Here is a 17,170-nt window from a genome sequence, read left to right as displayed (position 1 = left end):
AGTAAAACAATCTGCAAGCTGATACACAGCTAAACAAACTGGTGCCTTGCTTTTGATGCTGCTAGTTGCTAAAGAGGTGGTTGCACTTTATATTAAACTGAATGTATGAAATCAATGCAGGCATCACACCAATGCAGGAGTAGATTTATTWCTTACATGGAATCATAGCAGTAATAAAATCCCTGACTCTCTGTTATGTCTGTGAAACCCTGAATCACTTCCAAGACAATTGTTTAGGGCACTGTTTTTCTGAAGGGGCAGTAGTGGTGTAGGCAGTACCTGTTTTGACATGTTCAGTGGCTGGCTTTCTGCTCAGCTTGGGAGAGCTTTTTGTCCTTCTGTATTTCTGGTTGTCTAAGTAATGAGTGCTCAGCTAGATTGCTGAAAACAAAAGAACAAATTCCACCCCCTCCTCCCCACCCCCCCCCAAAAAAAAAAAAAAAAAAAATGGGATAAAAGGAGGGTGTTTTTCAACAGCAAGAAGAGGGTAATGCCGTTTTTGTGAGCTGCTCTGCTGGGGTGTCCATGCCGTTTTATCCTGGTCTCCCCCGGGATTGTGAGGTGAGTCAGGCAGCAYACTGGAGATCAAATGGTAGGTGGTGATGGCTCTTGCTGTCCAGTGGTCCTGCTGGAGGCTGTTCTGCGGTTGTCTCTCAGGGGCCAGGCAGAAGGCTGTCTCAGCCTGCCTCAATGACAAGCCTTTTGTAATCCTTCCCCGTCGCACAGGACATCCTGTGAATGCAGCTCTGGAGTGCTTCTGCAGCTCTGCTACAAAATCTTGTTGTGCTGCATAYAGCCAAAGAGTGAGGTCAGGAGAGAGGGTTCAGTACCAACCAGTTCTGGGTTTTGGGCCAACCAACTCAAACGTCCATTGTAATTTCCAGTTTATTTACCATTGATAAGTCATTTTTTTATGACAGTAAAACATTTAAAACACTGTGTTATTCTTGTTTTAGATCTCCCTCCCTCTCCTTCCCTCCATTCTAAGCCTTAATTGTATTTTGTTTAGCCAGTTTCTGTGTTGTTTGTTTATTGTGTCAGGTTGGAAAATGATTCATTTTAATAATTGCTCTGGTTATGTTTGTGCTCAAACAGCCCAATGCTTCATAAACAGCGGAACTTCTATGAGCAGAAGCGGCCTGGATAGAAATTGATGCTGTTGGATTAACATTCTCAGTCTGTGAAAGAAAAATTCTGATTTCTTAAGCAGTATCTGCAAAGAATTGACATTTGATGTCAGAATAAATTAACCATTSACAACTGCAAAGAAATTACCTCCTCCACAAGGACAGGGATTTGATGGAAAAATGTTTCTGATATAAATTGATTTCCAGTTATAGTTTGTGTAAATATATGTGCTGCGTTTTGGTGATGAGGCATTATTTWTACAAGCCTCTTGTGCTCTGTGTAGTTGTTGTCTGTCTTTTGCCCCTATGTAGCATGCTAGTCCAACAACAGCACGAAAAATTCCTCTTGTTTCCTGTGAGGATCTCAGTTTCTTGTTCAGAAGTGAATGAATAAACTCAGTTTTGTTGTACCTTCMGTCTGTCCTTGATCTTTATTTTTACACTGAAAAATCTGGCCAGTTTCTTAGGGCTGGTTGTAAATAATAGCTTTCGTTACTTTTGTAACTTGTTGCTCTTGATATTGGGAAAGGGCACAGTCAAGTATATTTTAATCTGGGGTTTTGTTTTTTATTATTATATCAATATTTGCAAGGTAGAGATTTCCTATTGTTGTGTCCGAACCTTTTCAGATGTCAATAAATTCCATTCTATTTTTCTAGAAAGTGAAGATAGACTCARTAAATGTCTGGGTTTACTGGCAGGGACTGTTTCCAGCAGGGTTGATGGGGTAGACAGGACAGGAAATGTGGTGAACTTGTCCCTTGTTTTTGTCTTTGCCCCTTTCCAGACTTCCACGACCCCTCAAGTGATAATTCACAAATCTATTTTCCCAGTGAATTTATTCACTCTTAATAGGAGCTTCCAAATGGGCAAGAAGCTATAGCTCTGTAGTTCTTTAATGCAATCTGGCTGGTTAGAAAGAGCAGACAGGAAGGTTTTTTTGGGTGGGCATGTCTGATCTGCACTGGGGTAGTTGAGGGTGGTGTTGCATGTGCTATAATTGCTCTGAAGGTGTCCTGAATATTACATTCACCATTGCTGAGCATAGTTAATCAATGCCATATACTAGATATATTCCAGTGTTTATTGCTGGAGTWATAGTGGATGTGATGACACTCTTTATCCTGCCTTCGGGACAGGGGTGTCAGCTGACAGAGCCAGGCTGGTACCAATCARTGTGCAGAATCTGTACTGTAAAATGTGTGCATTCAAACACACTATCAGCAAAATTTGGCTGAGACAGTTAAYGTTGTGCTAGCTTCCAAAGTGTTAATGCATCTGCTGAGGCAAGAGGAGGGGTACTCTCTTTGCTGAGACATCAGAAATTTGATGGGGAGATGGTGGGAAGTGTCATTATAAGGAAAAAKATCTGTCCCTGTTGTTCAGAAGAAGTTTAAGGCAAGAGTACAGCAATGGGCCACACCATCTGTTTGGACATCATCTCTTATTTATCTGCTTTTATTGCCCAATACTGAACCACAGCCATTACCTTCTTGCTGCTCTTTTGAGTACTGAGCAGAGTGCGGGAGGTTATCCTCATTTGCAGATACAACACCCCATGGAACAGAGAGAGGGCAGAATTAGAAGGGARTTGTAAAGATCTAACAACTTCCATTGCAGAATACATTAAATGCAGGTAGCTCAGCTTGCAAACTGCACACATTGAGGTACCTGCATTAAGTATAGTCCTCAAAACTTAGATTAGTTTGGTTTGTCCTTATGCTTTGGCAGTTGTCCTGGTTTTTGGTAAAGTAAGATCAAGGGATCTGCCCAGGAAATTCARTTTCTAGAATTGAAATGACAAGATGGACATTGTCAGTTTCCAGGGGATATAATCAACAAAATAGCAGCTTCTGAAGTTGGGGATACAAAGGATCYAGCTACACCCTGGCTGAGAAAGAGAATCTGGCAGCTTATGAAGGAGATTGAGCTGCTCCAGAAGTGATTGGCATCACCTCGATTGCCAGTGCTGGGCTGGATCTTCAAAGGGAATGTCCCTTCCATACTTCAGGCCACAGATGCCAGGTGGAGCAAGTGGGTTGTGTGTCATCACACGGTGAGATCGAATGGGAAATCCAAATCACCTGTGGGTCTTTGAAGTCATCATGCACTCGCCCAAAATTTYAGATTATCATCAGAGGAGGAGGGGAAGGAGGAGGTGACATGCTGAGGAGGCCAAACCATATGATCAGCTGCCTGTAAATGAGCAGCTAAACTGTCTCTTTACTGACAGCTTCTGTCATATCGTAGGGAGACATTGAAAATGAAAAGCTGCCACTTGGAGTCCTGTGTGATGAGTTGCAGAAACTGTTGAGGGGCAGGTCACAGAGCTTAAAGCTGGCTTTGTATGTCACTGGATGAGAGAAATGGCCAGCACCCTACCTCTACACCAACTCATGGATAGTGGCAAGTGCTTTGTGGGGTGGCTGGAAAAACAGCAATTGGCAGCAGAGAGGGAAGCCCATCTGGACTGCTGAATCGTGGCACATCTCTGCTTGAGTAGAGGAGCTGGCTCTACCAACACGTGCAGCCCAGAGCCAGGCTGTGAGGAACATTGCAGCAGCACACAGCTGGATGAGCTGCCAAAGTGCTTAGGTTGATCTGGACTGGCAATGAGAATTATTTCTGGCTCAGAGGGCCCAGAATGCCTCTAGTCATTAGAAAACAGATGCAACACATGGATGAGCTTGTGCTCTAGGGGTGGATTTATCATGGRCACAATTTCCCAGGTAATCCATGACTGTGAGATGTGTGCTGCAATCAGGCAGGTGAAGCCCCTGTGGTATGGAGGAAGGTGGGACAAATATTGGTGTGGGAAGGCCGGGCAGATCAATTACATCATGCTGCCTCAAATCTGCCAAGACAAGCACCATGTGCTCACAAGGATAGACAGAGACCTGCTCTATGCCTCATGCCACTGCCTGGAACACATCCTGGGCCTGGAAAAGCAGGTCCTGTGGAGACACAGCACCCAAGAGAGAACCGAGTCTGACAGTGGAACWCTTTTCAAATATAAACCTGGCCSAGAGAGCACAGGATTGAGTGGGAGCATCATAGTCTGTGCTGTGCACCAGCCTCAGTGAAAATTGAGCAGTGAAACTGARTGCTAAAAGCCACATTGAAAGCAATGACCTTCAAACATTGGGGTCTACGTTTAGCAAAAGTCACCTAGTTAGTTAACACTAGAGGCTCCACCAATTGATATGGCCCTGAGCAATCAAAAYTTCCATGTGCTCTAGAAGGGGATAAAGTCCCTGTGGTGCATATGAGAAATGTRTAACAAAAAACAGTTTGGATTAGTTTTGCCTCAAGAAAAGGCAAACCCATCCATGGGATTGTTTTTGCTCAAGAACTGAGTGTGTTTGGTGAGTAATGCAGAATGAGGGGGAAATATGGTGTGTACCTTGAGAGTACCTTGATTTTTTGGATGAGAACRATCTGTAATGTTGAATTATATAATACTGGCTTCTGAATGACACTGACACTCAATGTCATAACTACCACAGACAATGWCTATGGATGCTCCAGGTACACCAGTTGTGAGCTCCTCATAGAACCCACAGTCAGGCACTGAATGAACACAATGGACACCTTGGAGGGATGGCCATTGACTAGGGAAATGTGTGTTTCTGTGTCTATACATGTATCTATGTAAAGTTGGAAGGTGTGGGATCTGGGGAGGATGTAGATGACATAGCATAAGGGAGGCATAGTGCTTGTTTTTTGGCCAGGACAGAGCTAATTTTCTCACAATAGCCTCGATGGGRTGGAGCATGGAGCCCTGTGGGTGTGTCCAGGTGGTTGTTCCATGCCACTCACCTCACAACAGGGGACTGGAAGTAGAGGGAATCTTGCTTCCCAGTAAGAGTGGGGTGGCTTTTAGTCAAAGAGAAAAACAAGGTCACAGAGAGTCTGCCTGGTTTTGTTCATTATCTCAGGGACCGCATGTAACCAGGTCAGTCTTTCACCATKTTTACATGTAAGTCACCCTTTTTTGTGTACTTTTGTTATTAACATTGTTGCTGGTACTGTTCATATTCTTATCTCATTGCTGTTTCCAGAAAATTGTTCTCATCGCAACAGAARAACACCTCTACAAGTCCATATTAAGTAACTAAAAGTTTGTGCCATCCTTCTCACTTTAACAAGCAGGGAAATGAAAATTAAATGCTAGGCAGAACAAGTCATTGCTGTTGTTCTTCCYTGGATGGAGTTAATTTTTCTTTGTGACTGTAAGGCTGCCATGGTGGGGTGATGCATTTATTTGTGAGTTGAACAAATTATTTGCAAGCAGGAATGTTTAGTGAAGGCTGCCAGAGGTGAGTGATGCCAGGTGAATAATTCCAGAGGGCAAAAATTCACGTGTAACATTTGGAAGTGTGATGCTATGTGAGATCTTTTTCTTATTTTCTCACCTTTTTTGCATGGTRTTCAAGTGTTTTATTTTCTTTGATGAGTTTACAGGACCTATCCATCTGGGATCAATTAGTGCTTTATACTGTAAGTTAAGCTTTTATTCGCTAGTGCAGGAAGGGCAGCTTTGTTTAGCTAAATTGCACTTAACAGCTTCAAGGTCACAGTATCACCTTCTTCAGAGTCAAATAGTCCAAAAACTTGAAGTCTGTGAAGTGAAGCCAAAGTGATACCAAAAGGCGCTCTGACACAGATGCRGGAAACCAAAGCTGAAAGCAGACAACAATGCAGGACACCTGGAATTGTCAGACACAGGAGACAGTACAGGTGGTGAAAACTCAATTTTCCATTCAGAACCTTCATGTAGGGGAGTGCTGTGTATTCGTGGCCCCAGATGAGGTACTCAGTGATGCAGAAGTTGTTGGTATTGCTGTAGCACTGCAGATTTGCAGATCACCCCGTGTGCTCTGCAAGAAACTGGGGAAGAATAAGGGTAGTAACTTCAGCCACTGGGTATTAGTAATGGATTTCCTGGAAACAGTTCCTCCAAGAAGATACTTTGTGTTATACAATTGCACTTCTCGTAAGTACTCCAAGTAATTGCACTRCATGGTTCTTCTTTTCTGTGGTATAAGAGCTGAATCACAAAGCATGATGCTTAATCATGGCATGTCAAAGAGCAGTATGCTTTATTTGGTGAGGATGTGTTCCTTCACAGAGGATAAATGTCATCATTTTCATTTTATGAATTTTGGATCCCGTTCCAACATGTTTCCCCAGTCTGCATTCTCTAGATGTACCCAGTAAAGAGAGCAGTGTCTGTCAAGAGAAGAGTACTTAAAGTGGTATTTGCCTGCAGTACCTGCAGTTACAGTGTTTGGGATGTGTGAATCTGCTTCCGAATTTTGGGATTTTTTTTCAATGTTCTGTACTGTAGCAGGCTATCAAAATGTCATTAGTTAGAAGGTACTCCTTTGTTTTTCARACTTTATTTTAAAAAAGAAATTACATTTCCTGTCATAATTCCTTTAGTGAAATTAATTTGAGGATCCTGTTCCCTTTATTTGCAGTTCTTGGACACACAGGGCTGTGCCTTAACTCACACAGGTATCAAGTTAGGACTCACTTTTCTTTGCTTAAGTGGAGTCTGCCTGTTCTAGCACTGCTGTGAAATCACAGTCCTTTCTTGTATTTTATTATTGCTGAAGAAGATGAGGGGGGCTGGGAGCTGGGGGCAGAGTCCTTTTGTGGAGGCTGACCCTTCTTCAGTTGGAATGCTTTTATGAGCCTAACCATTTGGCAGAAAGTGTTTATCGTTGTGTGTGTGTCGTGCTCAGAAGGTTGAGAAAAAAAAAGGTGTTTGCAGAATAGCTTTTCTTTTAACTAGCCAAACTGAGAGATCAGTGAAATGCAAGCAATGAAAATGTAGGTGTAGAAGGAGAAACAAGAAATGGTCATAGACTTAGGAATTTTTTACTTATCTTGAGTGTGCCATTTCTTGCAGAAAAATGACTACAGGCATATTTATTCTTTCATCTGCATTAAACGCTCATTGGATTTTATGGGTTAAGCTTTTTCTGATGTTTGTGTTCCACTTGGAGTACACAAAGCTAGGTGAAGKCTGAAGAGAACTTCAAATTTTTTTTTCTTAGTTTTTCTCTTCTTTATGATGCTTCCTAGTAAAAAGTTTGTTTTCTCTCCTTTTTGTTTGACAGACAGGATTCTTAGCATACCTTTGGTTTTGGTTTAGACAGTGTTCCCTAAAGTCAGCTTCAATTGTAATTTTTTCCCCACCTTCATTATCCAAAAGTGGTGACATTTCAGCATTAGGGTAAAAGATTTAAAGAAATAATTCACAATGACCAGTTGTAGGTGCAGTAAGTAGGTGCAGTGAAACTGCTGATCTTAAGTGTGTTATAAGAACAGAAAAAAGGTCTTCTGAGATCTTATTTAAGTAACAATTGCAACAGCTCACAAGACATTGATGAGATATGCCAGTTCAGGATCTTCAGGTTGTTGTTAGAGCTTTACTGAAAATCACTGTCAAGTTGCAAAAGCTTCCCTAAGTCAGAAGAGAATCAGTCATTTTGATGCTATGTTTCCCTCATCCATCACTGGAAAAATTAGTCAATTTCAGAGAATTAGTTCAACTCTCATTTTTGAAAGAAAAGCCTGAAAGTTGTGTTCCTTCTTCGACTTTATGAAGGCTGTTTTGGAGACATTCTAYGTCTCCATTTTCTGCCCTCCCCATGAGTATAGTAGTAGAAATTTGGAGCAGGGAGTGGAAAGAATGAAAGGTTACTAGCAAGAACTGAGTAGGAAAGAATAGGGGTCACTGGAAAGCTATATAAAGATGGAAAAAGTGATCCTAGGGCCTGGAAGATGAGACAGCTTCATGTGACGTAAGGCATGTGGGGATGTGTTGAAATGTGAAGCAGGCATTTCAAGATGATGCTTTTTAAGAAGCAGGAATAATTTCCACAGTGGCGTGCAAGGGCTGAGTTTAAATTAACAAGACCAAAAAAAAAAAAAAAAAAAAAAAAAAAAAAAAAAAAAAAAAAAAAAAAAAAAAAAAAAAGACATAACTGAATCAGAAAAGCATGTGGAGCATAACTTTCCTACAACAACTTATCTGTTCTTTCTTGGCTTGGTAAGTAAGTGTAGCCTTTGAAAAAATGAACTTGTGGCCAGGAAAGTTTCTGGCATTGTCTGTGTAACTATAGCATGGCTTCAGATTGAAAAATAACACTGAAGTTTGGAGTAGTTTTTGGTATGTTTATTGGATGCTAATTACACTTTGTCTAAGAAGATTTCTGTCGTGACTTATGGAATAGGAAGTGATGGATACAGAGACCAATAGGTGTCTCTCCAAAATCTCTTCTGTGGTGACTAATTTGTGGATTGTGTTGTATATGTCTGGTCTGGCTTGGAGATAAAAACAGCAATAGTCTTAGTCTAGAATTTTTTATTAGGATTCATATCTTGGACATTTACAGGGATTTCCCCCTCCACCTTGCTGTTTGTTTTCTTTGCACATAAGAGTAGAAAAAAGAAATGAATAGAACATGTCTGTGGAAGCTGGACTGACCTTGGTGAATGTGATAGCTATGGAGACAACTTCATTCTGTTCAATCAGCTGATTAAATTTTGCAGTTCATTATATCCATGTGCTGCACATCTGTGACTACCTGGGAAAAAGGGTGTCATATGTTTTTGTGTCAAAAAGCTTAAATTGTTTTTCTTAACAAAGAAGAAATGTTCATGTGATCACTGAATTGTATAACAATAAATATATCCTGAATTCTAGCAAGTAATTCTATGAGTATTCTTTTGAGAGTGTTTTCTTTTTTCTTGGGCTAAAAAAAAGTCAACCCAGCTCCAGTGTTCTGTAGGTGACCATATTTCCTTGCAAACCTGGGAGCAGTCTGTGCATTAGCCTTCTTGCTGAATTCAGTTTGTGTGATGCTTGCTAATTTGTGTGGTCAAGTGAATTTTTTTCCTGCTCTGGACCAAATTCCAGTACACCCTTTGAAACTTCTCCTGCAAAACTGTTGTGAGTGGTCCCGTAAGCAAGTGGGGCTGTATAAACTCAGGCTGGTTTTGCAGCAGCCCAGGGTCTTGGCTGCTGACTGTCYCCCCAGTTCTCTTGTTACCCTCAACAGCTTTGTTTCTTTCTTCCCTTCCTATTAGGAGTAAAYATCAGTATGAGTAGAGTCTGAGGAAGGGCTTCTGTGTTCCCACCAAGAGCTTGCTGACGCAGAGGAACGGTGCGAGGGCAGCAGGGACATCTCGAGCTACCATGGATATCCCCACTGATTTGGTGCCCTCCTCCATGATGTCCCAACCTGAGGTGATTGAGGTGAGTAGACCACAATGAAACTCTGGCAGGTGAACTGATTAAACTCTTTCTTATTTCCTCATTGAATCCTAGCTTTTTCYCCTCTCTCATTTTGAGTCATCAGGGGAATATTTCCTGAAATATTCTATTAAAGATGCTCATCACTTACTAAGAATGTTGTTATACTTTCACACGTGACCTGACTGCGGTATACTACTATTCGTAGAAGAAAATATATGACAAACTGTGATCTTTATTGACGCCATGTAGGTGATCACTGCACTACAGCTTGATTTTTACTGTGCCTAGTAAATACAAAATAGAGGCTGTAATGTGGATATGTTGGAATAATACCAAAGGAAATTCCAGGTTCATTGTTCTTATCTGGAAAGTTTTAAGCAAAACACAGTAATAAAATTAGTAGCACATTTACAATTACTAACACATTAATCCTGCTTTCATGGATTCACTGTGTCTTTCAGACTCATTTATGAAAGTGATTTCTTTAGCTTCTTGTACTGAACATCAAGTACTTGAGTATTCTGATGAAGTAAGAGCTACAAACAGAAAAKGAGATGTCCATAACAGTCAAGATTTAATTTTAGAAAAGCATTTTCAAAGTCGTTTTGACTTCACAGAGACCCAAGGGCCTGTTAAGAYTGAAAACATTTGAGGATGTGTGCTTTACTGAAAAAGACCCCACAGTTAATTAAGGTAGATATCAGAAAATTTTGCATCCTTTTGTTGTTGTTTGCTGGGGATTCTTTGTCTCAGGAGATTTTAGCTCTCAGCAATATGCACTGARAAGTGCAGAATTTCAAAGATCCCTAAACTCTGTGAAATCAGGGAAAAACTTGTCCACTACTGGTTGATGATGTGTTAGGAGCTGAATCCAAAATCTGCTTTAGAGCTCTTACTCTTGTGTTTCAAATTGAGAACTAGGGTATTTTAAAAGTATTTTTTTTGCTTTTTGAGTCTCTGTTACGGTTCCAGAAGGATTTTTTTCTTTAGAGCACAACAGAATACCTGATAGGGGGCGGATGCTGCATCCTTGCATCCCAGGCTGCCTAGCTACCTCCAGACTCCTCTCCCTTTCTGGGGAAAGGCTCTCCCAGGCCAGCCCCACACATTTTCACCCCCATTTGCATCTCTGTGGGTTGCCTCTTCAGAGCCTTCTTTATGTATGAGTGTAGTGGGTTGACCTTGGCTGAGAACCAGCTCTAATCCCCTTCCCAGTGGGACAGGGAACTGAAAAATAAGAAGTAAAACAATTCAGAGGTTGAGATAAGTTTAATAAAGCAAGAGGAAAGTCAAGGTTTGTGTGCAGATAATGAAGGGGGGAAAAAACATTTAATCTCTATTTCCCATTAAGTAGGTAAGCAATGCTCAGCCACTTTCCAGGAAACAGCTCTTCAGCACATGGAACAGCTGCTCTGGAAGACCAACACWGTAAAATAACAAATGCCCCCTACTCTTCCTCCTTCCCTCCCTCAGCTTTTCTATCTGAGCTGACATCACAAGCCACGGAACATTGCTTTGGTCAGTGTGGGCCAGATGGCCTGGCTGTGCCYGTCCCAGGATCTTGCCCATCCCCAGCCCCTTGATGGGGGGTGTGGGAGTGGAATGTTGTAGGGTCAGCGCTGATCCCGCACCAGCAACAGCCAAAACACCGGAGTGCTGACAACACCTTTGCAGCCACCAAGGCAAAGCACAGCAGCTCTGGGGGCTGTTATGGGGAACTCCGGCTCAGCCAGACCCAATACAATCTCCACCCCTTATTCCATACCATTTATTCATAATCAGATCCCATGTAATTCCTGTATCTTTTGACTGTTCCTTTGTATTTATTTCTCATGACTGGAACCCTTTCTTGGAACTCCACACACACAGCTTAAACTGAATCCATAAACTCTCTACTAAACATACATTTTCATTAACTACTCTCCTCTCGCCTTTCACAGAGAGATTATTTTCCTGTTTTATGGGCTTCCTTCATCCCTCCAGGTCTCCATTCCATGAGTGATCATGACAGGCTAAGTGGTACACTTTCTTTTTGGGCACTGAYCCTGGCACAGCCTGGATTGTCATCGCATTCTCCTTGCTCCTTACAAAATTAATTCTCCATCAGTTCACGTCACTCCTGCTGCTTTGCTTCCTGCAACTTACAGCCTACACCACAGGTTATTTTTCCCTCAAAGTCAAACCTYCTTGAGGCACACACCAGGTCTCCCCRTCCTTCCACATTACACGCCAAGTACACCCAGGTTGACTAGGAAGCCAAATAGAAATGACAACAAGAAGCAAAAGAAGGACTGGTATCTCAGTGTGGGAGATCATGGTAAAAAAAATACCATTCTCTAAGCCTTATGTTGTAAAAATAGGCTCAAAATTGATATCTGAGTATGTAAAGACTTAAATTCTTGCGCAAATTCCCATCAGATGTTAATAAATCATTGTGTATATGACAGTTGATGYAAGTCTTCAATCATATATAAAAGAGTGACATCTCCAAACAATCTGCTTGGAGCCACATGAATGTTTGTGAGAGTAAGGAAGACCTTTTTAACAGACACAGACATGGTGAGACACATATGTAAAGAGACAATAGCTAGATTACATATTGCAGTAAAACACTTCTCATACCTGACTGCATCGGTTTTTCCCTTTCATGTTTGTGCTGACATAAATTAATTTTTGGATACAGTTTAGAAAACAACATTGATCACAATACTTTCTTTTTCCCCAGAGGACATTATTTTGCCATTTGAAATTCAGGAGATGCCACGGTGTGCTGCAGAAGTCATTTAGAGACTAACGTTTCAAGGAAGGATTTTTTTTTTAACTTGGAAGTAACTTTGCATGCCTTTTGCATGAGCTAGATGGTATCTCAGTTACAAAAAGGAGAGCTGTGCTACTTCACTTTAGGCTTTTTTTTTTTTTAATAACCCTTTATCTTTAAACTTTTGGCATTGCCAGCATAGTTGGCTTCCTTCGCATTTGGTCAATTTAGACTCATGAGTAAATACTATCTATTTTGTATACCTACATAAGTATATGTACACATGTTTATACGTTGCAGTAGTAAATACTCCTCTGCTTATCATCAGTCCTTTAGCTGCACCAGGCAAACAAGCTTATTTTCCCTGGGAGAGAATCTCAGTGGCCTCAGCAGGACCTTTTGCAACCCAGAGCTCCCTCTGGCAGGTTTTTGGATGGGCTTCAATCTTACAGATGCTCATGGTGGTAYCACAATAAAAGGAGTTCCTGTTAATTTAGTGGCAAATGGTATTTTTCCCAAGATTTATCTTCTGAGCTGGGTAACAAAATATTCACATTTTGAAAATGTATTTGAAGGTTTCTTCTTTGTATCAGATGTGAAATTACTAATACTGTTTTGAATATTCTCACYGCTAGTGTGTCAACATAGGACCTAYTTCTGGTAATTCCCCACAATTGTGCATTGAAGCAACTCATTTGCCACAGTCATGTTTCTTCATACCCACCCAATGCACTGACTTATCCAAATCTCCCTKCTTCTTTTACACCCCCAAGATCTTGTTACCACACATGAGAGACCTTCATTTAAGGCAAAAAATGATCTAAAATTAGTCACAATAAATCAAAATCCAGTGATTTCTGATTAGTAAGCTGCTCTGTTCTTAAAGAGAGAGAAATAAAATGTGACAGAAATTTCTGATTTTTAACTTGGATGTATTTTGTGTTATTACTTCATATTATTATTTCATACCTCAGCTATGGACAAGCAAWGTGACCCCATAGAAACCTGACTAGTCTGATAATGCAGTAAACAGAATGTTAAATAATTCTGTAAGAAGCATTTAGCATCCCAGAGGACTTTGCTGTTTCCAAAAAAAGAAACATCACAAGTGGTGACCCATGCTGATGAAAGTACTCTCTGAAGTGACTCGAATTTTCTCTCTTTGTGAATGGCATGAGATGAATTCTACTTTARAAACTTTGAAGAAGAAATTATGTGATCTCCAGTTGCTTAATGAACCAGGGACTTCCAACAGTGCCTCAGAAATGCTTAAAACAGAAAAAAAMCAAAAAAAATTCATCGGTCTGGCCTTTGCCAGCAGCGGATCCTACCAGCCAAATACTAGAAGCAAATGAGTACATTTAAATAACTGCCYTGCAGCTGTTCCAAAGAGAAATCCAAAGCAGTTTCCATTAGAGTGGCCTTTCATGGCCAGAGCCAAAAACCACTTTTCCCACTCTGTGCCATTGAATACATCTCTATTTTCTCTGCTTTTTGTTTGAATTGGAGTGGAAGAGATCTAAACTATGACTGCCACAGAATGGTTATCCTTTTCATAATATCCTTGAGAACAGACTGCTGTGGGATGGCACAGCTGTTGTCACCCCTTTCCCCAACAAAGTGCAACACAATTTGCGTTTTGGATTTGGTGCCCAGATTTCTACAGTGTGTGGATTTTTTTCTCCCCTTTGAGCTGAATAAACAAATTAGCCTGGTTACCAAAACAGGCCTCTGGTGTTGGGTAAATCAGGTAAACAAGAGGACAAAAGGAAATGGTGAGTCTGGAAGAAAGTTTCTGATTAAAAGTATATCCAACCAGTTACAGACATCATAGGGGAAACTAAAATACCAGTATGGTTTTCTTCTTTTTTTTGATTGTTTTACTAGATGAGCTTACTGGAGGTTCAAAATGCATCTCTGTTGTGTTTAAAGTAGACTAATACTGTCTTGCAGGCAAGTGTTCAGTACTGTGTGAAAAAGTTACTTACAGAGACCCCATTGTTTCTAAAGCTCTGAGACAAAGATTTTTCTATACTCTGTTTATGTATTTCACAAATTTCTCAGTACATCAAAGCAAAAGAAAGCCAATTTGTCTAACATATATTTAATGAAAAAAAAATGTATTTGCTATGGTAAACTCAGAATAATCTTATTATTGTCATCTGTAAATCTCTATTTCCAGTCCCAAAATGAAGTTTGCTATTCTCATTAACATGACCATTTTGCTTGTAGTCTGAACTCTCCCAAGTGTTCACTTTGCTCTTTTGCTTGATGGGGAATAATGGGAGGTGTGCCCTGGAGGTGGAAGCAGCCCTAATGGCCCACAGCATTTTTTCAGCATAGAATCACAGTCTTTGAGCTGTTGTAGCCAATAATTAATTCTCATCTTGGCTTTCTGGGCACCTAACTGRGCCTTAAGGATGCATGTTGTAAATAATTATGCATGAAAACACATTTGGGATAGGTTACAGGTGTAGATTTTTTTCTCCTTCTGATTGCTTCCACTCTGGCTTCTGAAGTGCATTGATAGGACATTGTGTGTGCTGCACCTCTCTCCAGAAAACTCCTCCCAAGGTGGGGATTTTTGGCAAAGATCTGCACTGCACCGCATTCGTCCTTAAAGCAAGGATGTCTGTCTGTGAAGTTTGGGCTGAGGGTAAGGCAGGTGAGCAGCTGGGAGGTGAACTGGGTAACATCACAGCAAAGACTTCTTCTGAAGGCATAAGAGGTGGAATATTTCAGTCACTAAATGAGACAGTGGCATATAATTGTCTTCCTGTGCCTGCCGCAAAGCCACRAAGTGTTGAGCCTGTGCCCATGTTTGGCTAGTCATGAAAGCTACCCCAGAAGGAAAAGAAGTTTTAAGAGCTTTGCAGGAGTTCTTTCTGTATTTTGTATGCACCACTTGGGCTTAAGCACACAATTTGGCTCAGTATGCTCTACCTGTGCCAGCCAATTGCTGTATTTGCAATATCTGCAGTGGTTACAGTGGAGCTCTCCCTTTCAGAGGAGCTTAGAAGGTTCCAAGGGGTGGCAGAGAAAAAATAAATCCTTAATAATCAACATATAGAAGTCGTTCTATGTAGTCACAGTGTCAGAGAGGGTATGATGATGTAGAGCTATGCCCAGATTCAAACAGWCTTCATTTCCTCCTCTACTGGAAAACTTTCATAATAACATTTTGTTTTTAGGGACACAGCTCATCTGAAAATGCTGGGTCTGTGGAAAAGAAGCACCAGTATAACAATGTCTGAATTGCTGGTGAAGTTGTGGACAGATGAGTTCACTCTTGGTCTGKTTTTTTTTTTTGTTTTTTCAATTCTTCTTGCTTTTGACTTCTTAGATCTCCTTTTGCTAGTAGAATTTCGCGTGGAAAGAAAATCCACATTCAGGGATGTGCAGGGTTCCTTTCTGCTGCAGTGGAAAAGGGAGAAGCTGAAACCACGGAGCAGTCAGTGTRGGGCCCTGTTAGGCCAGCTCAGTGTGCTCCTGAGCACCACTGCTGTTCCCTCATGCTCTTGTGTTTGGATAGGGCATTGCATGGCTCCTAATTTATCTGCCCTCAAAAGCTGAAGGGTCGATTTGAGGTATTTCAGACCTGATAGCTAGCCTCTTCCTAACTAACCTGATAGTTAGGTATTTTCCAAAAGACAGGTGTTTTTGGAGTTAGCTGGACGTCCTGATCTCTCACACTCCATTTTTTCACTCACAGTTTTTTGAGCTTGCTTTTGTAGTACTCAAGAGTGAATAAGCTCTACTGAAGGTTAACAATCTCCATGGTTTTATTGCCAATCTGTGGAGCTCATAATCACAGTTATCAATGGGATCTGTGTCACTTGTGGATTATACCTTACAACAGTAAAATTGCCTCTTTTCTTACTGTTGCTGGTGACTGGGTTTCTCTGTTACACTGAGGGCTTGGATATGTTGAGTTACATTTCCAGGCGTAAACTGTAGGATACAGAGAAATTCTCAGTTCAGTTTCTAGTAGCTGGGACATTAGTGAGCTCTGAGAATCTGTAGTAATATGGCATTCTACAAAAGCATCCTAAAATTACTGGATGCATAGCTGCTGCCACATGATCCTTAAGTGACATTATGCTTCAGCATGTAACAGCATTAAAATGGATCCCCTTGCAGTGAGATTAATTTCCTACTGTCTTGTCAGCTTTGTAAAAGGCAGTGTGAGTCTAGTGAAATRAAGTAACCCGCTGTTACTTGCCCACAACATCTTATTATACAGGTTTGTCTTWAAGTCCATTAAATGGTAACTTTGGGAGATGCAGTTCTGAAGAGGAGGGGCCATTCTGTGCTGGTGGTATGGTTTCATAYTCTAGCTGTCCAGTCGAAAAATATATCTGTGCATAAGGCTGTAATAAATCAGGACCCTCATTTGGTGACTTCATGATTTTTTTATTTTTATTTTTAAAGGAAACACCTCTTTTCCTCTTTATTTTAAACCTTTTCTTTCATGGTCTGCAGTTTAAAAAATAGTCTGTGTTTTTCATTAGGTCATTGAGAAATGTTTTTTTGCAAACTGGATTTTTTTTTTCTCATCTGTTACAACTTTACTTTCATAAACCCCATGYTTAGCAGTTGTGGGTTGACAAAGTATTTACATATTGATTCAATTATGCCTATACTTACTTGCTTATCCTTATTTTAAAGATATTCTTAATTTATACACTTCTTTGGGGATTTTGAAGTTGGCAGTTGCCTGAAGCTTTTCAGCTTGACCCCTTCTGGTGTATGGGCAAACTAAAGAGTATTTACCTAAGCTGAAAGCTGTGGGACTGATGTCCATTCAGTGCTGCACTAAATGTAAAGACGTACGGCAGTTATTTGAGTTTTGTAGTCTTAGTTTTAGTTTAGCATACCAATACGAGAAAATTGAGTTGCTTTTCATCTCCTCTGTGTTCTGGGTAAGAAAACAGCAGCATGTCAAGGTTAATTCAGCAAAGGCAAAAAAAGAGAGCAACAGATTGTGTTTGTGGAGTTTAGGGTTGAGGTGTG

The 17,170-nt window shown here is 40.8% G+C and overlaps 1 protein-coding gene across 1 annotated transcript in view; it reads left to right on the top strand.

Moving 5' to 3' along the window:
• LPAR1 (lysophosphatidic acid receptor 1) overlaps positions 1–17,170 on the top strand; it is a 73,066-nt gene that overhangs the window by 16,364 nt on the left and 39,532 nt on the right. Inside the window, exon 2 of the mRNA XM_057364956.1 lies at positions 9,231–9,399. Within this exon, the coding sequence (XP_057220939.1) occupies positions 9,340–9,399 (60 nt within the window). The 5' untranslated portion in view covers positions 9,231–9,339. The remainder of the gene's footprint in view (positions 1–9,230; positions 9,400–17,170) is intronic.

Source organism: Malurus melanocephalus, unplaced genomic scaffold (assembly GCF_030028575.1).
Source record: "Malurus melanocephalus ecotype Western Australia unplaced genomic scaffold, MMel_1.1 scaffold_45, whole genome shotgun sequence".
NCBI classification, from domain to species: domain Eukaryota; kingdom Metazoa; phylum Chordata; class Aves; order Passeriformes; family Maluridae; genus Malurus; species Malurus melanocephalus.
The sequence above is the reverse complement of the archived record's forward strand: the minus strand, read 5'-3'. Positions and strand labels throughout refer to the sequence as shown.